Source organism: Balaenoptera borealis (assembly GCF_965194805.1).
Source record: "Balaenoptera borealis genome assembly, chromosome: 12".
NCBI classification, from domain to species: Eukaryota; Metazoa; Chordata; class Mammalia; order Artiodactyla; family Balaenopteridae; genus Balaenoptera; species Balaenoptera borealis.
Window position 1 is genome coordinate 51,996,300 of NC_138869.1, and position 24,053 is coordinate 52,020,352.

At 41.6% G+C, this 24,053-nt stretch overlaps 3 protein-coding genes across 10 annotated transcripts in view; 2 read left to right on the forward strand and 1 right to left on the reverse strand.

Annotated features, from left to right (window-relative positions):
* KIF15 (kinesin family member 15) overlaps window positions 1–24,053 on the forward strand; it is a 119,197-nt gene that overhangs the window by 12,139 nt on the left and 83,005 nt on the right. The window lies entirely within an intron of this gene.
* On the forward strand, window positions 369–9,153 carry ZNF501 (zinc finger protein 501). Of its 5 annotated transcripts, XM_082348762.1 has the most exons (3): window positions 369–1,949; window positions 6,113–6,211; window positions 7,649–9,153. In XM_082348762.1, the coding sequence occupies exon 3, from the start codon at window positions 7,955–7,957 to the stop codon at window positions 8,768–8,770; it is 816 nt and encodes a 271-aa protein (XP_082204888.1). In that variant the 5' UTR covers window positions 369–1,949; window positions 6,113–6,211; window positions 7,649–7,954; the 3' UTR covers window positions 8,771–9,153. The 5 variants fall into 5 exon arrangements, with proteins under 5 accessions (XP_082204888.1, XP_082204889.1, XP_082204892.1 ...); XM_082348763.1 differs by lacking the exon at window positions 6,113–6,211; XM_082348766.1 differs by lacking the exon at window positions 6,113–6,211 and having other exon boundaries at window positions 369–1,918.
* On the reverse strand, window positions 18,013–24,013 carry KIAA1143. Of its 2 annotated transcripts, XR_014232928.1 has the most exons (4): window positions 23,833–24,013; window positions 20,780–20,924; window positions 19,215–20,102; window positions 18,013–19,050 (listed from the first exon to the last, which is right to left on the reverse strand). XR_014232928.1 is itself a non-coding variant. In XM_082348793.1 (3 exons), the coding sequence occupies exons 1-3, from the start codon at window positions 23,938–23,940 to the stop codon at window positions 19,885–19,887; spliced, it is 471 nt and encodes a 156-aa protein (XP_082204919.1). In that variant the 5' UTR covers window positions 23,941–24,013; the 3' UTR covers window positions 18,013–19,884. The 2 variants fall into 2 exon arrangements, 1 of the variants encoding a protein (XP_082204919.1); XM_082348793.1 differs by having other exon boundaries at window positions 18,013–20,102.

Here is a 24,053-nt window from a genome sequence, read left to right on the forward strand (position 1 = left end):
GGAAGCTTATGGCTTTCCTTGGGCTCTGGAATGATAAAGAATTAGAATGTGTTGCTTATGTTCAGTGTGCCAAAATGTAATTTGTGACTTCAGAAGGACACGGGATGAGGCCACATTAGATCCTCAAAACGACAGAAGGGAAAACAGAAAGATGGTTGGACTTGCCCAAGGTCACACACCTAGTCTCAGGTAAAACTGAAACTCCAGTGTCCTTGCTTTCCCCTCAGATTTCTCTTTATTGGTTGTAACTCTGCTCCATGACACCTCTTTACTTGTGTCTAGTAGGCTCTACTCCTGAGAAAGGAAGAAGCTCACTTTAGATCAAGAAGCTTTTTGGCCCGCAGAATAAGACCTTACTGCATGTAAGTGAGGGTGAGAAATAAGTTGATTTTACATTTTGACCCCATCTTTCTTTCCACATAATGCAGAAGTCTAGTCTTGACCCCAGGTAGCTCTGGTTTCACTCTCTTGCAGCTGCTGTCTAGAGCAGGGCTAGGATCATTTTAGTTTTGTGGAATATTTTTGGTGTCCATTCCTCCAATCCATTTTCCACCTCTCATTGAAAAATCTCAACCCAAGTTGCAGTTAAGCCCCAGATTCCTGTTTCTAGTAACCTGCTCTGCCTAGGGTGCCCCACTCCAGGGTTAGTTTCCACCCAGCGGAGCCTGCTGATTTAGGATTCCTTGAAGCCTAAAAGTTAGGGGGGAAATGAGTAGGCCTAGGCTCTGTGGCATGTGGGATGTTAGGGCTATGGAGGAAGAACCTGCCATCTGATTCAAAAGAAGTGCTGAGACTGTGACATTGGGGAAAAAGAAAGGCAAGCCCAACATTGTTCCCTGGCATGTCAGCTAACAGTTCTACAAAGGGTCCCCTTTTAGCTGAAAATGGTTAGTGATGGTTTCAGTCTGGCATCTCCACTCCTGTTTTCAGCATCCTAAATGGATTCTATTTTGGGAAAACAGTCCATCTGGAAATTTGAGCAGGTAACTGCTGCATCTCATTCATTTATTAATTGTTTACTGAGAGCCTACTCACACTAGGGATATGATGGTAAGCAGACAGCCCTATTTTCCTGAGCTTGCAGATCAGTGGGAATGCCTGGAAGTAGGTCAGGTGCCGTATTGCCCATGCCTTCATCCCTGGGGTACATTTGTCAGGATGAGCCCTTATGCACAAATATTCCTTAATGAGGATCAGCAGGATCTAAAATTTCCCAAAAAGGGGGCAGGGGTGCTACCTGGAAGGCTTGAAATGTCCTGGAAGCCAATTCAGTCAATGGGGGACTGGAGCTGGGATTTGGGGAACATCATAGGACAAACATTTATTGAGCATTTTTCAAGTACCAGAAGTTCTTGGTAATTTACACGAATTAGCCTCATTTAATCCTCACAACCCTATGAAATTTGGTATCATTAAGGAATGCGCACAGAGGGGTAAAGTAAGGCCCAAGTTCACACACTGAGAATCTGAGCTCTTGTCTTTTGGCTGATTGTTGAACAAAGATCCGGAAGGGTGTTTGCGGTTCCTCTGAGGAAGCCAATTATCTGGCAGGTGAGAATGTGTATGAGTGTGCTATAAGCTTTGGGAAAACCTTTAGAAGACCTCCAAAGGACCGTGACCTGGAAAAGAGTTTTTAGGAAGATCAGTGTGGTCGAATTGCTGGGTGAATTAACCTGTAGTAAGAGCTCCCTGTGGCGTCCCCCAGTCTCACTTGCGGTCAGCCTCCTTATTCTGGGAAGAGGTATACTGATGGATTTGCCACTGTTTCTGAGCCGGGGAGGAAGCCCCCTGCCCTCCTAGGGAGGAGACAGCTGCGGTTGCTGGCGTGGCGCGGACTGGTGACGTCATGGCGGCCCAAAGCGCCCAGGAAGAGCTGCGCGGGCGGCCCAGGAACGCGCAGACGACAGAGGGTGGAGAGGTGTGACCGGCGGCGCCGCGGGGAGCGTGTGGTGAGCGGAGTCGGCCGTACCCGGCTGCGGCTGGTTCCAGAAAGAACCCAGCCGGCCGCAGCGCCTCTTCCTTCCGGCCGAGCAGGGCCCTTTGGAGCGGAGGCCCGCGGACCGGGGCCGGCTCCCCTGAAGAGGGAGGGGCGAAGGCTGTTCCAGAGCCCTGGTCTGGGAGTCGGGAGGCCGGGGTTGCATTTGCATGTACTTGAGCCAGCGAACCCATAAGTTCCGTTTTCTGTGTTCCAGAAGCGACTACTGTTCCTCGCTTTGCCACTTCACAGAGTTGTACGGGTTGAATAAGTATATGTGCAAGTTATCTCTTTCCTTTCATTAAGTTTATATTCCTCTCTAATAGCAACAGGATAGGTGGTGTACGAAGACATCAATAATAATTTAACAGCAGGTACTATTTATTGAATGCTTATCAGTCAGTATTCTTCTAAATACGTTCCATGTGTTAACTCATTTATGCATCATCACCCTATGAAGTAGTTATTATCAGCTCCATTTAACGTTTGTTAAAAATGGAGTACAGAAAGATAGAGTAACTTACCCAATATCACTTAGTTAATAAATGGTGGAACAGGGATTCAAACCCAGAGACCACTAGCCCCGAGCCCATGCTATATTTGTTTTCAAGTTTGGTAGAGGAAAACGGGATGTAATCAGAGTATTAAACACAGAGTGGCAGGAGCTATAGTAGAGACGTGTGAAATTTTTCCAGAATGTTGAAGAAGTGCCTTGGAAACGTGAAGAAAACTTTTCCTCAAGGAAGAAATGTGGTGGTTCATACTTGACCTGAATATTAAAATTGTTTAGAAGAGTAACTTAATCTAATTAGAAGTTTGAAGATAATTAGTTGTTCAGTGTCAAGAGGTGCTAGTGGATTGGGATGGATTAGACTGGAAACCGGGTCACTGCCTTTTGATATGGTGGTCTTTCCTTTGTATTCAGAGGGGTTCTTAAAACCTTTCCTTTTAGGAGGGGTTCTTAACATCTTCCAACCGACACCCCCTGTCTTTTGTTGGAGTTTTTGCTTCACACGGAGGCAGTCTTATTTGCCTGAAATTCATAGGCCTCTGATTTTGCGAGACTAAGCGCTGGGGTGTTGCCCTGCTATTGACTCAGCCTATTCTTAACAAGAGGGCATCTCACTGCTGGACACATAGTCGCTGCTCAGTTAGTACTTTTCACAGAAATGAATAACCAGCTTCAATCAAAGAGGGACTGGAAGGGCTTGATTTGAGGTTCTTGCTCTTTTCCATCTGTTTTTAGAGTCAAAGAATCGCAAAATGTTGGTACTAGAGGAAGCTTTAGATATCATCTAGTTTTTCATTTCACAGATTAAAAAAAAAAGTCACAGTTGAAATTGAGTGACTTGCTTCAGGTCATTAAGCAAGTTAGGGGCAGAGCAGAGACTAGAACCCAGACCTCTTGACTGAGTCCACTGCTTGTCTCACTGCCTTCTACTGTAGCCCCATAGTCTTTGATTTCTGAAGTCAGTGACTTCTCCATTAGGTTTGGGCGGGGGAGGTGCCTTTGGGCTCCAGACTTATCTCTGATGGAGGAATTTTTACCCCAGGATGCTTGGTCCTTAAGAGCACCTGCCCTCTTTCTTTGTGCATTGTCACATCTCACTGACTTTTTGTCATTGGTGATACATGCCTACGAGAACAAGGAGATTCATTCAGACTTAAAATAGTCATTTGGTTAGGGATGGGCTATTCCTGGATTCCCTTGAATCCAGAGTATGAAGGAAGTAGGCTGACAATTTATGGGTGCTTTTTCTCCTCCCTCTGCACCTCAATTCCTGCTCTTCCTCATGAGAAGAGTCCCCAGGAGACAAATCATAGTCACTTGTATTCCTAACAGCTTGTCTCTGGGTAAGTGAAATCTAACTAGAGAGCCCAGGATGGGGCTGCTCAGTAGGCAGACCTAAGGTGGGACCCAGCAGTGACCACTATACCTAGACCCTACAGACTGAAAACACAGAACCACCCAGAAATGGGACCATCTTACTCAAATCAGATTTAGAGTGGCTTATTGTGAAAGAAGGCTACGGAGTAATTGGTTATAGGATAGATCAGAGTGTGCAGTAATTTTTTTTAAATATAAATTTGTTTATTTATTTATTTTTGTCTGCGTTGGGTCTTCGTTGCTGCACGTGGGCCTCTAGTTGCAGTGACTTCTCTTGTTGCAGAGCACCGGCTCTAGGCATGTGGGCTTCAGCAGTTGTGGCATGGGGGCTCAGTAGTTGTGGCTCGTGGGCTCTAGAGCGCAGGCTCAGAAGTTGTGGCATACGGGCTTAGTTGTGGCATGTGGGATCTTCCTGGACCAGGGCTCGACTCCGTGTCCCCTGCATTGGCAGGCGGATTCTTAACCACTGCGCACCAGGGAAGTCTCAGTAATTACTTATCACGTGAACTTAAACTGCAGTCATCTGGTGGAACACCCTGAAACCACTTGCTGAACTGCTAAGTATGATGCTCTAATGGTGTAGCGGTCAGAAACTGATAGTAAATTATTGGAAGACCCATTGCAAAGGTGATTAAGTGTTTCCTCAGAGGGTATGCAATGGGCTTCTCGCCTCGTTTGGAACAAGAGCTTAAGTAATCGCAACTGCCATTGTTACTGGCCATCAGAAGGCAGTGTGGAGCCTGGGTATCTGTTAAACTAAGTAAGAATAGTACTGCGTGAACTGGATTTTTAGGTAATGGGAACTTTTTGAATAGATATAATAGACTATTTATGTCCTGCAGAATTCAGTCTAGTCTAATATGTACACATAATACATGTACACATATGTGCCCATATGTGCACTGAGAGATCCTAGAAGAAAATTCATCAAAATACCAACTGTTTCTTTTGGGTGGTAGGATTTCAAGTAATTTCATTTTTGGACTAACTGACTATTTTACAGAATGAGCTTTTTTTTTTCCCCCCCTTGTATGATTAAGAAAAGAAAACCTTTTTTATTTTGGACAATAAAAATAAAGGAAATAAAGGTGTAGTTAGAGTTTTGGTTTTATGTTTAGCTATTTAAACCACTTAGAGTTTATTTTTGTATATATATGTCCATACTGGAAGTTTATACAGCAGATGAAGATAGATTTACACAAAATAGTCAATATATTAACAACCAGTGTGGTACAAGACTGCCCAATCAAATCAGTCTCTTGACTGTAAACCATTTTAAAAAATTTTTTATTGGATTATAGTTGATTTACAATGTTGTGTTAGTTTCAGGTGTACAGCAAAGTGATTCAATTATACATATACATGTATTCATTCTTTTTCAGATTCTTTTCTCATACAGGTTATCACAGAATATTGAGTAGAGTTCCCTGTGTTATACAGTTGGTCCTTGTTGGTTATCTATCTTATATATATATAGTAGTGTGTGTATGTAAATCCCAACATCCTGATTTATCCCTCCTCCCCATGTTACCCCTTCAGTAACCATAAGTTTGTTTTCGATATCTGTAAGTCTGTTTCTGTTTTTTAAATAAGTTCATTTGTATCATTTTAAAAAATTATATCCACATATGAGTGATATTATAAGATATTTGTCTTTCTCTGTCTGACTTCACTTAGTATGATCATCTCTAGGTCCATTCATGTTGCTGCAAATGGCATTATTTTGTCCTCTTTTATGGCTGAGTAATATTCCATTATATATATATACCATATCTTCTTTATCCATTCCTCTGTTGATGGACACTTAGGTTGCTTCTTGGCTATTGTAAATAGTGCTACAATGAACACTGGGGTGCATGTATCTTTTCAAATTATAGTTTTCTCCGGATATATGCTCAGGAGTGGGATTGCTGGATCATATAGTAGTTCTATTTTTAGTTTTTTAAGGAACCTCCATACTGTTCTCCATAGTGGTTTTACCAATTTACATTCCCACCAACAGTGTAGGACGGTTCCCTTTTCTCCACACCCTCTCCAGCATTTATTGTTTGCAGACTTTTTGATGATGACCATTCTGACCTGTGTGACGTTATATCTCATTGTAGTTTTGATTTGCATTTCTCTGATAATTAGTGATGTTGAGCATCTTTTCATGTTCTTTTTGGCCATCTGTATTCCTTCTTTGGAGAAATGTCTATTTAGATCTTCTGCCCGTTTTTTGATTGGGTTGTTTGTTTCTTTTGACATAGAACTGCATGAGCTGTTTGTATATTTTGGAGATTCCAACTGTAAACCATTTGTGCAGATACCCCAGTGTGTACCAGTTGACTCTCAGCCCCAGTAGATCTGTATGTACCAACATGAAATGATCTCAAAGACACATTCCTTGGTGAAAAAAAATCAAATTGCGTAGCAGCATCTGTACAACGATTTTATTTATGTAAAAAGAATCAAATGCTATATGTGTGTTAAAAATATGGAGAAAAAAGACTGAAGGAATATACTCCAAATTATCTCTGGGAAGGGGGTGGTTTCGTTTGGGGAGAGTGGGGTGGTGATGGTTATAAAAATTAACTGTCTTATCCTGTATACTTTCATATTATCTAAATATTTTAAGGTGAGGATATATCCATGTGTAACTTGTATAATTAGAAAACTAAAATAGAAGGAGGCCTCAGGGAATAAGAATGTGTTTGTGTCTCCAGACCATCCAGAGAAGAGGTTGCTCTGATGTGTGGTTCCTGAATATCCATTCTCTGATTCTGTGCACCTTTATTGAGGGCATCAGGTTCAAAGTTTGATGCCGTTAAGATTGTCTAAGTAGTCCACTCTTTCTCCAGTTCTGTGCTTCCTAAGGAGTGTCCTGATGACAACAGTTTGGTTCCCATACAGTTTTTCTATACTGGAGAGAATATATTAACCAACTGGACATTAAGCATATAAAATTTTCATTGTAAACTAGTGAAGTGACTTTCTGTTTTCTACATCATTCTCCTTGTGAATTTGATTAGTACACATCAGATTTTGAAGCATTTTTTGGCTTCAAGGGTGAGGGCCAGATCCTGGATCATGATGCTATAGTGAAGTTACTGTCCTATGGGGGCTTCTTCCCTAAGGACCATCTCTGTCTTATTTTTATGTAAACAAAACAGTGATCTTATTTTCTTTCATTAAGCAGAACTCTAGTTTTCAAACCTAGATCCTTCCCAGTTGTACCTAGGGGCTAAATGTTTTGGAGAGAAAGAGAGGTCCAAAGAGACACCTATCAAGGTGAGTGAATAGGGAAGGATAGGTGAGATGGACCTAGCAAAAGTTACAGCCTGGATCACCTTTGAAATCTTGAAAGAGGAACTCTTCAATTATCACTGGTCTGCCAACGTACTGATTATAGGCAACCTAAGGAAATATAGTAACTTTTCACCCATTTTTGAGGACTAGAAACTGTAGGTGAGTGGTAATTTTCCCCAACACTTAACTTACCCAAGATTAATATACTTATCCCTTTCACATTCTCCTACTATTTATCACTCTGGATGATCCTAAATTACCTGGGTCAGTTTTTAGTATTTGAGCGTTTCAGAATCAATCACAATAGGGAAGTTTATATATTTACCAAAACCTGTCACTACTTAATCTCTTTCTCCCAATCACCTATTCTAATGTTTTCCCCAGGTCATTGTGATCTTCTTTCTCTATTATTGAGAAGAGGATAAGAATCAGGACTTCACAATGCAGGTCCTCTCTTCTGCACGGAGGACATTTTCCTTTGTGAATTTTTTTTTCAGGCAAGAAAACCAAGCCTGATGGCACAGTGTTAAATGACTTGAAGAGACATGGAGGGTCAGAGAGCCTGGTCATCAGGGGTTCACATTAGGAGAAGTTGAAGATGCATGCTGAATAAGGACTAGATGGGGAAATCCTGCAGGAATGACTGGGAGGACACCATATACACACAGACCTTTCACAGGAGAACAATGTTACTCTAAGGATAATCATCTTTGAGAAAGTACCTTGTAAGTATTCTGAATCTGAGAGACAGTTTCTTTTAAACTGGAACCTATTAGACGCCCGTTCATCGTGTTACAAAAAGCATGAGTTCCAGCCAGATTTCACTGCAAGTGAAACATCAGAGACTTAAAAGACAGAAGAAACCTTCTAAGTGTAGTGAATGTGGAAAGTTTTTTACTCAGAGATCATCTCTTACCCAGCATCAGAAGATTCACACGGGAGAGAAACCCTATGTATGTACTGAATGTGGAACTTGTTTCCGTAAACAGTCAAATCTTACTCAACATCTGAGGATTCATACGGGAGAGAAACCTTATAAATGTAATGAATGTGAGAAAGCCTTTCAAACAAAAGCAGTCCTTGTCCAGCATCTGAGAATTCATACTGGGGAGAAACCCTATAAATGCGATGAATGTGGCAAAGCCTTTTGTCAGAGTCCATCCCTTGTTAAACACCTGAGAATTCATACTGGAGAGAAGCCCTATAAATGCAGCGAGTGTGGCAAAGCCTTCAGTCAGAGCATATGCCTTACTCGTCATCAGAGAAGTCATTCTGGAGATAGACCTTATAAGTGTAACGACTGTGGGAAAGCCTTTAATCAGAGTGCGTGCCTCAGGCAGCATCAGAGAATCCACTCAGGAGAGAAGCCCTACACATGTACCAGATGTGGTAAAGCCTTCACTCAGAACTCTTCCCTTGTTGAACATGAGAGAACTCACACTGGAGAGAAACTTTTTAAGTGTAGTGAGTGTGAAAAAACCTTCCGCAAGCAAGCACACCTTAGTGAACATTTCAGAATTCACACTGGAGAGAAAGCTTATGAATGTGCTAACTGTGGGAAATCCTTCAGGCACAGCTCAGCGCTTGCTCGACATCAGAGGCTTCATGCTGGGGAATAAAACTCGGGATATAACTAGGGTGGAAAGACTTGTATCAATATGAAAACACTTCTTTTTTTTTCTAAATTCTTAGGAGATTAGGACTCAGATCTTCGCCTGGGATGAATGTTTTGTATGTTGAGCACAAGGCAGTGTGTCCTAAAAATTAGAAAATAGACTCAGAACTAGATAGTCTTAAATTTGATGGCTTCTCTGCCACTTAATGGGTGTCTGACCTTACCGCTCTGAGCCTCAGTTTTTCCCGTCATCCCCAAAGAATACTGAGGATACTTACTAGAGTTGCCTTGAGAATAAAATGAGTGGTATATAATAACTAACTGCCAGTAATTGATTTTGAGTGATAGATGTTGCAAAAGTTTATAAATCTGGTTATTGAAAACAAAGGTCAACTTTTTGTTTCTCATAATGTATTTTTTCTTAAGAATATTCTTGTAATTGGGCTGTGATTTCATACTTAATCTACAGAAGGCTATTTAAACTATAACATATAGATTTAAATAGGAGAACACATTTAAGACCAGTTTCTCCTTGAAAAAATTCAGATTTAATCAGAGAAAAAAGAAATGATTGGGATTTGAGTGGACATTTTGGGTACTCTGAAGAGTTTTATGTAGATTTTGATACCTTCCATTGTTGGATCTAGTTTCACTTCAAGCTCTGGACTTCTCGTTTCCATGAAAAGGGAAGCCTCACTAACACTAACTGAGTAAAAACTCGTGTTCAGGACTTTTGTGTGTGTTTTGAGGTGGAGTGGGATGAGGAGAAGACACAGGAGAATAGAGAGGGGGCATAAAATAGAGAATATAAGCCTGTTGATGAGGACGTGACTTTACTTGTTTTGAAATCTAGGAGCACAACACTAAAGGGGAGCCTCTTAAGGGAAGAGGAGGGTAGGAGACGTTGGGTTCTTAGGCGCCAGCAGGTGGGGCCAACATGAGAATAGCGTCTTGGGGATAAGTGGGTGGGGGTGCCTCACTTACAACAAAGAATGGCTTCTTAGAGCTCAAAAGAAGCAAAGAAATCAAAGGATACTTTTTTTAAAATTTTATTTATTTTTGGCTGTGTTGGGTCTTTGTGACAGTGCGTGGGCTTCTCATTGTGGTGGCTTCTTTTGTTGCAGAGCACGGGCTCTAGGCTCGTGGGCTTCCGTAGTTGTGGCACATGGGCTCAGTAGTTGTGGCTCACGGGCTCTAGAGCGCAGGCTCAGTAGTTGTGGTGCACTGGCTTAGTTAGTTGCTCCGCGGCATGTGGGATCTTCCCGGACCAGGGCTTGGACCTGTGTCCCCTGCATTGGCAGGCGGATTCTTAACCACTGCGCCACCAGAGAAGCCCTAAAGGATACTTTTAATGGTGCTTCATGCAATGCTAATAAGCTACTTAAGGTAAACAAGCACATCTAACTCTAAAAGGTACCCTTGTAAGAAAAGTAGGAGATATTTTCCGCATTTCCAGAGTCAGGGATAAAGAAAGAGGAACTTGACTTCCCAAAGTCAAACAGCTAATGTCAGAGTTGAATCTCAGTCTAGATACTGGTTTTTATAGTACCAAATTCACAGGTAATTTTCCATCACTGAACCTTTCCATTGTGTGAGATGCCAAAATTGTGAAAAACGGGGGGGGAGGTATTTTTTTCAACTTAATGTGTGCTCATTGAAATACATTTATAAAATAAGAGTGGAAAAAATTAAAATTACATACTTTCACCAAGTACATATACTAAAGTACTTACTTTAGTATATTTATTCTAGCCTTTCTTCTCTGCTTAGCTTTTCTTCCATTAAAAAAAAAAAAAAGTAACTATGGGGGATTCCCTAGAGGTCCAGTGTTTAGGTCTCCGCGCTTCCACTGAAGTGGGCCCAGGTTCAATCCCTGTTCAGGGAACTAGGATCCCACAGCTATGTGGCCAAAGAAAAAAAAAAAGTAACTATGATTATTATGTTACATCTTGCTATTTGATTTAACATAAGGATTTAGCCATACTATTACAGACTTTCTATAAACCTCGTTTTAATGGTTGCCTAACATTTTATTGACCTGCTCATAATTTATTGACTTGTTTCCCTTCTGTTTGTTTAAATTAATGCCATTTTTTTCTTATAAATCAGCTAGTCCACTTTGTGCAATGCCTGACACATGGTATGTGCTCATGTTAGCTAGTAAAATTATTAACTCAGCAGTGAAACATGTTTGTATATAAAGCTTTTTCATCATTTTAAATTATTCCCTTAGGATTTTCAGAAGGTATGATCTTTAATTTTATTTTTAAAATTTCATTATTTTTTTTGACTAGACAATAGAAGCTTATGGTTTAAAATTCTAAAAGCACAAAAGTTAAACAGTGAAAAGCCTTCTTGCCAGCCACCCCAGATAAAAAATATTATCAGTTTCTTGTTTTCCTTCCAGAGATAGATGATTATAAACAAGGAAACGTGTTTCCCTCCTTTTTCTAAAATAGACTTTTTAAGAATAGTTTTAGGGGACTTCCCTGGTGGCACAGTGGTTAAGAATCCACCTGCCAATGTAGGGGACGCGGGTTCGAGCCCTGGTCTGGGAAGATCCCACGTGCCACAGAGCAACAAAGCCCGTGCGCCACAACTACTGAGCCTGCGCTCTAGAGCCCGCGAGCCACAACTACTGAGCCCACACACCACGACTACTGAAGCCCGTGCGCCTAGAGCCCGTGCTCTGCAACAAGAAAAGCCACTGCAACGAGAAGCCTGTGCACCACACGAAGAGTAGCCCCTGCTCGCCGCAACTAGAGAAAGCCCGCACACAGCAACAGAGATCCAACTGCAGGCAAAAATAAATAAATTAAAAAAAAAAAACAAAAATAGTTTTAGGTTCACAGCAAGATTGAATGGAAAGTACATGGAGTTCCCACATATGTGAAGTCTCCCCATTATCAGTGTCCTGCACCAGGGTGATACATTTGTTACAGTCCATGAAGCTACACACTATGAACTGAAAATTCATAGTTCAAGTTAGGGTTAACTCTTTTTTTTTTTAATTGAAGTATAGTTGATTTACAATGTTGTGTTAGTTTCTGGTGTACAGCAAGGTAATTCAGATATGTATGTATATATATGTATATATATATATATTCTTTTCCATTATGGCTTATCACAGGATATTGAATATAGTTCCCTGTGCTATACAGTAGGACCTTGTCGTTTATGCATTCTATATATAATAGTTTGCATCTGCTAGTCCCAAACTCCCAATCCATCCCTCCCCTGCACACCCCCCTGGCAACCACAAGTCTGTTCTCTATGTCTATGAGTGTTTCTGTTTCATAGATAAGTTCATTTGTGTCATATTTTAGATATCACGTATAAGTGATATCATATGGTATTTGTCTTTCTCTTTCTAACTTACTTCACTTACTGTGATAATCTCTAGGTCCATCCGTTAGCTGCAAATGGCGTTATTTCTTTTTTAATGGCTGAGTAATATTCCACTGTGTGTAAATACCACATCTTTTTTTTATATTTTATTTTATTTATTTATTTTTTATACAGCAGGTTCTTATTAGTGTTTTATACATATTAGTGTATATATGTCAATCCCAATCTCCCAATTCATCCCACCAACACCACCTCCTCCCACCACTTTCCCCACTTGCTGTCCATATGTTTGTTCTCTACATCTGTGTTAAATACCACATCATCTTTATTCATTCGTCTGTCGTTGGACATTTAGGTTGTTTCCATGTCTTGGCTATTATAAACAGTTTTTCTGTGAACACAGGGGTGCATGTATCTTTTTGAATTATAGTTTTCTCTGGAATGGGATTGCTGGATCACATGGCAACTCTATTTTTAGTTTTTTGAGAAACCGCCATACTGTTCTCCATCGTGGCTGCACTAATTTACATTCCCACCAAAAGTGTAGGAGGGTTCCCTTTTCTCCAACACATTAGGGTTCTCTTAAGAGTCATGCATCCTATGGGTTTGGATAAATGTATAATGACATGTATCCACCATTATAGTATCATGCAGAATAGTTTCACTGCCCTAAAAATCCTCTGTGCTCCACCTATTCTTCCCCACCTCTTCCCAACCCCTGACAACTACTTATCTTTTTATTGTCTCCATAGTTTTGCCTTTTCCAGAATGTCATGTAGTTGGAATTGTACAGTATGCATCCTTTTTTTAAAAATTTTTATTTTATTTCTTTATTTTTTGGCTGTGTTGGGTCTTCGTTGCTGCACACAGGCTTTCTCTAGTTGTGGCGAGCGGGGGCTACTCTTCGTTGCGGTGCGTGGGCTTCTCATTGCAGTGGCTTCTCTTGTTGTGGAGCATGGGCTCTAGGCGTGTGGGCTTCAGTAGTTGTGGCTTACGGGCTCTAGAGCACAGGCTCAGTAGTTGTGGCGCATGGGCTTAGTTGCTCCGCGGCATGTGGGGTCTTCCCGGACCAGGGATCAAACCCATGTCCCCTGCATTGGCAGGCGGATTCTTATCCACTGTGCCACCAGGGCTTCCCTATGCAGCCTTTTTGAGTTGGGTTTTTTCACTTAGTAATATGCATTTAATTTTCTCCATGTCTTTTCATGGCTTGATAGCTCATTTCTTTTTTTAAAAAATATTTTTAATTAATTAATTTATGGCTACGTTGGGTTTTCGTTGCTGCACACGGGCTTTCATTGCAGTGGCTTCTTTCTTCGCGGAGCATGGGCTCCAGGTGCACAGGTTTCAGTAGTTGTGGCTCACAGGCTCGGCAGTTGTGGCTCACGGGCTCTAGAGCGCAGGCTCGGTAGTTGTGGCACACGGACTCAGCCGCTCCGCGGCATGTGGGATCTTCCCCAACCAGGGCTTGAACCTGTGTCCTCTGCATTGGCAGGCGGATTCTTAACCACTTCGCCACCAGGGAAGCCTGACAGCTCATTTCTTTTTAGTGCTAAATAACATTCCATTGTCTTGTTGTACCGCAGTTTATTTATCCATTCATCTACTGAAGGATATCTTGGTTGTTTCCAGACTTTGGCAATTATGGATATAGCTGCAATTAAACATCTGTGTTCAGGTTTTTGTGTGGACCTAAGTTTACAAGTTCTTTGGGTACATACCAAGGGGCGCAATTGCTGGATCACGTTTAGTTTCTTAAGAAAGCGCCAAACTGTCTTCTAAAGTGGTGACCATTTTGCACTCCCACCAGTAATGAATGAGAGTTCCTGTTGCTCCACATTCTTGTTAACATTTGCTGTTGTCAGTGCTCTGGATTTTAGCCATTTTATTTTGTTTTATGTTATTTTTTTATTTTTTAATAAATTTATTTATTTATTTATTTATTTATTTATGGCTGCATTGGGTCTTCGTTTTTGCGCGCGGGCTTTCTCTAGTTGTGGTGAGCAGGGGCTACCCTTTGTTGCGGTGCGCAGGCTTCTCTTGTTGCAGAGCACGGCCTTCAGTAGTTGTGGCACACGGGCTTAGTTGCTCCGCTTTAGCCATTTTAATACGTGTGTAGTGGTAGCTTATTGTTGTTTTAATTTGTGTTTCCCTGATGACATATGAGGTGGGGCATCTTTTCTGTGCATATTTGCCATTTGTATATTTCTTTGGTGAGGTATCTGTTCAGGATGTTTCCCCATCTTTAATTGGGTGTCCAGCTTCGATTGCCCACAAGTTTACAGAGAACCTTCTCTGGGAGGTAGACAATACTGCCGCAGTTGCACCAGAGACCCAGCTTGACTTGTTGGCTCAGGGAGAGGCAAGGGCGATAGGAAAACTGACTCTGTGCTACCATCTCCTCAGGGGCCCAGGGTAGGAGGGGAAAAGTGTAGTGGTGCACAGCTGGATTGGTGTAGGGAGGAGAAGGCTGGGAAGGTCTGCGAGTGTCAAGGCAGGACAGACGGTTTGTGTTCTAGGACCCCACACTGCAGATTCAGAGGATCCAGACTTTGGAGAGAATGGAGGCTGTGATGGGATGAGGAGCAAGAGAAGTTATGGCTAGACTTGGGAGAATTTGGGGAAACAGGTACACGAATACAAAGTTCGGGGGCCCATCCTGCAGCTGAGGAACTTGGTCAGCTCTCCCCCAGCAGCTCCTGGGACCAGGACTGTGCTAGCTGTTGCCAGTCTCTAAGGAAACGTTCAAATCAACGATGATAACTCAATGGTCCCTTCTGTCCCAGCTTCTGGGACCACATATACCTAAATCACGTTAAACTTGGGGCTGCCATTAGCCTAGAATGATTGTGCGGCAATGGAGGATTCCTAACCTCAGGCCTGGACAGACGCCTTCTGTCTAGCCTTTCTCCTGTCTGAAAGACTTCATGCATAACTTGGGAGAAGCAGTAGCTTGGTGAGAGTAGATGTCAGTCAAAACTGTTTCCATAACAGTGTGAGGCTCAGAAAGCAAGAATCTCTGGAGAGACAGGGCCAAGGACTGGGGAAAGGGCCACAGAAGTGGGAGCTTGAAAACTCAGAAGATATGTGTCTTGCTTCCTGATTTGACTGCATTGCCCTGGTTATCTTGAGCCATGCAGTCAGATATGATTGCATTTTGCACTGTTTTGTGTCAAATGTAAAAATACCTTTGACCCTTACAAAGTGGCAGAGACTTCCTCAGGAGTTGCAGGACTCCTAATGAGTGAAAGAAAAAATCCTGTTTACTCCAATAATACCTAAAACTGCACTGTCCAATGGAGTGGCCACTAATTACATGTGGCTATTTTGTTCTCTTTGTTTCTTTTGGCTGCACCACCTGGCTTGTGGGATCTTAGTTCCCTGACCAGGAATTGAACCTGGGCCCTCAGCAGTGAAAGCGCTGAGTCCTAACCACTGGACCGCCAGGGAATGTCCTGCATGTGGCTATTGAAGCTAGTTAAAATTAACAGAAGGAAAAGTTCAGTTTCTCACTCACTCTAGCCACATTTCCAGTGCTCAATGACCACGTGTGGCTAGGGGCAGCAAAGCTGTAAAACATTTCCATTATTGTGGAATATTCTTTCTTTTTAACATCCTTATTGGAGTATAATTGCTTTACATTGTTGTGTTAGTTTCTGCTGTATAACAAAGTGAATCATATTGTGGAATACTCTATCAGGCAGTGCTGGCCTTGATGTTTGGCTTTCCTAGGCAATAAACTTCAAAATATTTTTTGGACGCTGATATAGATTTGATGACCTTTTATTTTGACGAGTAAGCACATTAGATTAACCTGCTATTTGTTATAACCATTATTTCATAAAATAAAAACCAGAGATAAGAAACCTATAATCTCAGAATAAAGGACTTCTTCAGAAGAAAGTATAAATGGGCATCTTTGCACTGACACTGACAGAGAAGCCCTGGAGCCTGTATTGACATTCCTGTGTCAGCTTCTAGGATTTGGGCCTCTTTAGTACTGCACTTGAGCCCTATCCTTGAAAAGGGCATCAGGAAGGCCCTAGGGGATCTTCTTGCCCTTTGGGAAGTGACGTGCCCTTCTCAATGCATCGTGTAAGGAGGTCATGATGTCAGTATGACTTATTACTGGTAATGTTACTTCGATCATTTAGATAAGGTGGCATCTGCCTGGTTTTCCACTGTAAATGACTAGTTTTCCTTTTGTAATCTCTGGTGGAGATATACTTTGAGACTATGCAAATAGTGATTTTTCAGCATATTTCTGGCCACTAATTTTGACATCTTTTGATGAATCTTTCCAACACCACTTAGGTATTTGTTTACTATGGCCTCTGTAACAAACTATCACAAACTTGGTGGCTTAAAAGAACAGAAATGTATGCTCTCAGAGTTCTAAAAGCCAGAAGTTTGAAATCAGTTTCATTAGGCTGAAGTCAGGGTGTTGGCAGGTCTGCACTCCCTCTGAAGACTTTTGGGGAGAATCTTTTGTTTCTTCCAGCTTCTGGTGGCTGTGAGCATTCTCTGCCTCTCTTCACATTGTCTCGTCTGTGTCTAATCTCTGTCTGCCTTTCTCTTACAAGGAAATGTGTGATGGGTTTTAGAGCCTCCCCAGATTATCCAGGATTCTCTCTTTGAGAGCCTTAATCACACCTGCAAAAACTTTACCACGTAAGGTAACATTCACAGGTTCCAGGGATTAGGACCTATCTCTTAGGAGGCTGCCATTCAGACCACTGCAACTTATTACTGTGGAATTTTCCAATGGTGATTTTTTTTCTTTTTTAAAAAATTTATTTATTTTATTTATTTTTATTTTTGGCTGCACTGGGTCTTTGTTCCTGTGCACGGGCTTCTCATTCCAGTGCCTTCTCTTGTTGCGGAGCATGGGCTGTAGGCGTGCAGGCTTCAGTAGTTGTGGCACGCGGGCTCAGTAGTTGTGGCTCATAGGCTCTAGAGCACAGGCTCAGTAGTTGTGGCACACTGGCTTAGTTGCTCCGCGGCATGTGGGATCTCCTTGACCAGGGCTCGAACCCGTGTCCCCTGAATTGGCAGGCAGATTCTTAACCACTGCACCACCAGGGAAGTCCCCCAAATGGTGATTTTTTTTTTTTCTATTTCCATCATTCCTCCTACATTTATTAATTGGGATTCTACTGCAAGGAAGACCTATCCCTTCTCCTCCACGTGTGTCCTTTTGACATGCCCCCGTTATTCTTTGAGGACCGCCTTACTTTTGGGCACAAGATGTTCCAGGCTTGTCCTTTTACTATTCCTGCCTCAGCCCTGGGATCACATTACTGGCCTATTTGTCTAGCACTGCTCATATGGTCCATTCCTGAGAAGCAAGGGGATAGTTCGTGAGGAAAAAGGACTAGCCTCTCTTCTCTGGCCCCAAACTCATTCACCTTTCTCGGCAGTTAACAGGACCCACTGTTCTTAGAAAGTAGTTTACAGAGGTGAAGCAATTTTCTTAAGGCTGCTCAGCAGATGTCACCTGCCACCCTACCTTGGTCTTGGGCTTTCATCACGAGATATGCTTCCTGGCTGGTAACACTTACACTTTACATTGTTAGAAATATCACCTACAGTAAAGACTTCATCAATATGATAAGTTTCAAGATTTAAGATCTTTTAACCAGTCTTTCATGTTGTTTAAATTTTTTGTTTTATCTCCCTTATAATAGGCTTTATCAGTATTTCTCAAATTTGAGTGAGCATCAGCACCACCTGGCAGACTTGTTACCGAGAATGCTGGGCCCTACACCCGAAATTTCTGATTCTCGGGCAAGGCCTGCAAATTTGCATCCTTAGGTTTCCAGGGGTGCTGATGCTGCTTGTCCAGGATCCACACTTTGAGAACCACCGGCCTGTTAAAAAAAAAAAATTAAACACTCATTTATTCTAACTATATTTATTTTGCTCTTAATATGTTATGTACTGTTCTGGGTACTGAGGATACAGAGGTAAGACAAAGGCCCTGCCCTCAAGATTCCCACCTGTAAATGCTAAGACATACTAAAATTTACAGTCATTAAAGCAGTGGGGTGTTGGTACAAGAATAGATATAGCAATGATACAGATTAGAAAAAACGCTGGCTTGTTACAAGTGAGTATACATTGAAGATAGTACTAGGAATGGCTTCGGGACTAGTTTGTATAATTTAGAGAGCCTATTTCAGGACTCACACTAGCCCACTCACATGAATCACTTTTGAGGATTCTTTACACTAGGTCTGAAAATGGCTGAAAGATAGGTGTGGCACCAAATTCATAACATGGAATCTGAAATGCCTAATTTCTGGCTGGTGAAGAATGGGATCTTGACAAGTCTCCAGTTTCGGCTGACTTGCAGTAATGAGGAAAATTATTAGGTAACATGAAAAACAGTTTAGCTTCCCTGGTCAAAGAAAATGCCAGTTAAATATAACTATTAAACACCATTTTCAAAGCATCAAATTGAATGCATCATGGATGAGGTGACGTGGGCTATTGTAGATGGTATGAATAAAATGGTAAAAACCACGTAGAAAGCAATTTGAAAGAAAGCACGAAAAGCTTTAGAAATATACAAATACTTTGATCTAGTAATTCCGCTTCCAGCAACTCATTCTAAGGAAATCATCAGAAATACACTTGGAGGTTTCTGTGCACACACATTCTACCACTGTATCATTAGGCTGCATGTAACAGAAACCTGACAGAGGATTAACTAAGAGGGTGTTTATCCTCATGAATCAGAAAGTCTAAGGCTAGTACAGCAGCTCCTCCAGGCATGCCATCACGATCCAAGCTCCTCGAGTCTTTCCACTGTACCACCCACAACAAGTGGCTGTCTTCTTCATGCCCCAAAATGGCTCTGGTACTTCTTGGTTTCATGTTTGTGCTCCAGGCAGGATGGAGACAGGACAACGGTTCATGCTTGCCAAATCTGTCCTTTTGTATCAAAAAACCTAGTAAGCAGACTTCCACTTGTATCTTTTTTTTTAACCGTGTAATCAATAATAGTCACCATGTGATTCAGTAGATCCTAACTTGTATCATGGTCACCTGTATTAGATCCTTACTTGTTCAAGATCCACTTGTATCTCTTAACTTACCAGAGCTGTCACACGGCTACCCTTAGCAGGAGCTGGGGAAGTATTGGTAACTAGGCACGTGATCATCTCCCTCATCCAAAGTGAGGTTCTGCTGAAGAAGAAGATAAAACACAGGATCTGTTTAATTACAAAATCCTCTGTAGCTATTAATGTCAGGATTTTGAATTTTACTGACCTAGAAAAATGCTCATGATACAATGTCAAGTGAGAAGCAGGACTGAGAACATACAGAATACAATCACAATTTTGTTTAGAAAAATATAATTTACATACACACACATCCCACACACAGGAAATAACAAAATGTTAGTGGTAGTTAATGTCTAGAGAGTTAGCAGTTCAGGTCAAAAGGGTATTGATGGATAGATTTGTTTTATCTTACTGAATGTTTTCTGTATTTTCTAAATTTTCTCCAGTGAACGTGTATTATCTTTTTTTTTTTCTTTTAATGTTTTCTTTTTATTTTTTGGCCACACCGTGCAGCATATGGAATCTTAGTTCCCCAACCAGGGATCGAACCTGTGCCCCCTGCAGGGGAAGCATGAGGTCTTAACCACTGGACAACCAGGGAAGTCCCTGAACTTGTATTATAATAGGAAAAAAAGATGTTATTTAAAAAAATACCCCGTATGTTCTTAAAGAAGACTAAGTCCAAAATATTTATTTATACTTATTCATTTTCATCTTCATTGTCAAAAGAAAGGAGGCTACTATTTTTGATTTGCTTTTGTGAGTTCTTTTTAACTGAATCCTGCTTATTTATTTCATCTTCTTCATTTGTCTTCTTCTTTTTTGAGCTTGCTGTTAAACCGGAATATTTTTCACCTGAGGAACGCTTGACTGGTTTTCGATACATAATTCTTCCATCAGCTGAAGCTGGTTCTTCATCTGCAGCAAAAAACAAAGTTAAAAAACTTTCTTTCTCTCGTTATTTTGACTTTATCAGAGAGTCAAACAGCAAGAAAATCTCATACGGTATTTATGGATGTCCTTGAGTCAATTCAGTCTGGTCTTCTTCACTGCCTCTAGCTATATAGCCACAAGACATGCAGTCACTTAATAAAAACTCATGTACCGAACGAAGTATTGTGTAATATTGCCAGTCCCCAATTCATTACAATCAGGCTATATTTTTAAGTATTTCGAAAAGCGATTGTTTGGAACTCCAGCATTTCCTCCTAAAGCAATGTAATAAATACTTACAAATAATGAAAAAAATACTATATAGCATACCACACTTCAGGCACTAATTAAATACACCTCTGTTGACTAGTTTGTAAACCTAACTAGATATTTTTTTAAAAAACAGGATGTTTTTACTTAAATTTGCACTTAATCCTTATAACAGCCCAATAAAGTGGGCACAACTGTTGTCCCCATTTTACTGATGAGGTAACTGAGACTGAGAGGTGAAATAACTTGTTCAAGGTCACACATCTGGTAAGTGTTAAAGCCGAAGTCTGAACCTAGGACTGTCTCCTTCAAACATACCATACCACTGTATAAAATGACTTCATACCTAACTCATTAAGTTGGTAGAAAAACCAGCTTACTTTCAGACATACCTGCTTTGGCAGCCTTTATTTCTGTTTTAATTTTCATGACTTCTTCAACTGATAGGTCTCCCTTTTTTAAAACCACCACTTGGGGCTGTTCATCTTCTTTGTCACTGTGATCACCATCTTCACCTGGGAGCTGAAGCTGGATTCTCTAGGAAAAAACACAAACATAACATTTAAGTTGCTGACCTTGAACTAAATACAACCACTGTCTCTGTGAGAAACTGTAATTACTAGAGTGAGAAGGGTAACTTTATTGACTAAATGTGTTTGGCAATGAATTTTCAAGTAACTCTTAAGAATCTGACCTCACCAGAGTAGGGAAGAGGTCCACCTGCCAGTTATCCTGGGGTGCCTGTTCAAGGGAACTGGTTTCCATTTCAGCAGGACCCCAGCTTGCAGTTCCTGATGTCAGGGGCCCTCTGCTTCATGTTCTGCCAGCATTCAGCCTACTCAGGGTAGTGCTGACTACAGCAGTTCTCTCTGCTCTTCATCAACCCTTTTCACTTACATCTCTTCTCAAAGTGTGACAAAAAATAAACACCAGCAAAGTACAGAAAACGGCAAGTAAAAGGTCCTCCTTCACCTACTGCTCATCTTTACTCCCTTCCAGTAGCTTGTTTGGTGGGTATCTTAAGTGTTATTCTAAGTGTATAAAAATATGGAGGTATAGAAGACATTTTGTATACAAACAAGACACAGAACATACTACTATATGACTCGCTTTCTTTTTTCTTTTTAAATTATGAAATATACCAAACATAGAAAAGTACAGAAAATAACAGAAACCATGCAATGACTCTACAGGTGCAACAAATGGCAATATTTGGCTAGTTGACTGAGATTTTTTAAAAATGTCAGACATCATATAAGCCCCACTCGCCCAACTTTTTTACTCAAAAAAATCTTTGCACAATGCCTTGAGATACATATGGCATCATCTATTTTTAAAAATCACTGCCCAGTATTTAATTATACATATGGTTATCTCATGGTTTATTTGACCAATTCTTTGTAAGTAAAAATTTTGGTTGTTTCTAGTTTTTTTCTACTATATTAAAATTTTTGCACATGTTTTTGTTCACTTTTGCAAACTTATACATAGATAAATTCCTCGAATGGAAATGCTAGGTTGAAAGGCATGCACACCCACCACACATTATTCAAATAGCTTGTTAGTCCGCCTCTCACAGAGCCTTCCTTGTCTCCCAAACAGGGCAGCAAAGCCCTGCAGGATTTGGCCTCAGTCAACAACCACAGCTATAATCTTAAACTATAAACTATAATTATATAGTGATTTCCCATGAAACTCTTTTCTTTTTGTTAACAGATTCCTAGAATGATTATACTGCCAAAATGATTAAGAATGAAGTTGGTTTCGCAAACACAGGAACCTGGGACATCTGTCTACTGAAAAGTCTGTTGATCAGATGTGTTAGCCCGAATGACTGATATTAATTGGAAAGCTTCCCCCCGCCCACACCCCGAGTTCTCCTAAGATAGCATTCTAAGCTGCAATCTTCAAGGTGTTAACTAGGCACACACATGATCATCACTAGGACCTGAAGCAAACTATAAAATTAGGTCCATATTCTCCTCATTGCTGAAACCATGTCCCTTTTCTCAAACCTCATCCTCTTTGCCATCGTCACTGTTTTTGGTCCTGGGGACCAGTCACTCCCTGATCATGTTATCTCTATCCAAACATGCTCCTTGTTGCCTACTGAATAGTCCATATGGCCTCACCTCTATCAGTCCCTCAATCACTTCTAAACACAGTCAGTCCGTGACTCACTATCTCTACACCTTTACCCATGCTGTTCCTTCCATCTCTACCTGCTGACTTACCCATGCTCAAGATTCAATCTAAATGTCCCCTCCTCCATGAAGCCTTGCCTGACGATAACCACAGTCATCTAACCAATGTAACTTGTCACCCACTACTTGGTGCCACAGGCACTGTACTAGGAAAATACAGAGGGATTAAGATACTTAGAGTGTTCGATTTAGTGGTGGAGATACCCAAGAGAGCAAGTAGTTGCCATGCAGAATGACGAGTATTGCAGATAAGATGCGGATAGAGTGAAGAGAAGAACAGAGGAGGAGTTACTGTCTGGGGGAGGCTCAAAGGGCTTCACTGAGGTGGTGACCTGTGAAGGCTGAGATGAGGCAGGCAGGAAGGTGTTAAAGAACAGGGCATTTTGGAGATCCATCTCTTTGTCCTTTCAGAGCCTGGCCCAGTGCCTGGGTTTAGCACATACTCACTGGATTAACTGCACTTAAGTCAATTTTGTGTCCTACTAAGTGACTTGAGGGGTGGGTCTTTGTGCAAGTGCTAGACACAAAGTGCTAAATAAATTCTCTATTTCTCCACACATGCCCTAAGCATAATAGTCTCTTTCTATTAAAAAAGGTAGGGCAGATTTTGATGTGAATCAGTTCGGGTAGGAGCCTGGGGGGGCTTAGAAGTTGCCTCCCACCGATACCCGTTTCTAAACTATCCAGGTGTGGCTCCTTCCTGAAGCTCCTCTTCTTCTATTGAGATCCAAGATATTCAAGATTTTTGCTTTCCGTTTTTTTTTTTTTTTTTTTTTGGTGACAACAAGCACAGAAGTAGATCTAGGGCATTCCTTAAGGATGTTCCAGACTCAAGGCTTAGGATATCAGGTCATTTGATCGAGTGGCCTCAGTTTCTTTACCTGGAAAATGGGACGACGCTACCACCCACACTGCTAACTACAGGTTATGGTATAAGCAAGTGAAAACGAAGAGAGAGGAAAATGATCTTTCTTAACCGTCTACCAAGGACGAGGCGCTCTACCTGCGTGAAGTCATTTTCAAGAACACAGCAGCACTGTGAAAACGACAAATAGCTTCCTGGGCGAAAGAGGCAGTAGTTGTTTGAAGATGACCAGCCTGGGGTCCGAGGACACTCGGACTAGGGGCCGGGCGCGGGTGCGAGGAGGGACCCATCAGTATCTGGCCTCCAAGTCAAGCCAGAAGCTGGAAGTGGCGGAGCGGGCCGCATTTCTGCGGTAACGGGACTGGCCCGGGCTCACCTTGGTTTCTACCGTGGGCCCTTCCTCGTAGCCGATCCGTTCCTTGAAGCGGGCCAGGAACGCCGGCTCGGCTGGCCGCACGTACGACACCTGGTTCCGCTTGCTCATAGCCGCGATAGGGAAAAACAGGATCCCCCCAGCCGCCTGCAGACTGTACAGAGGCGAAGGCGCCTACTCGTGACGTCACGTCGGCCCCGCCCCTGACTCAAGGCCTGGCAACA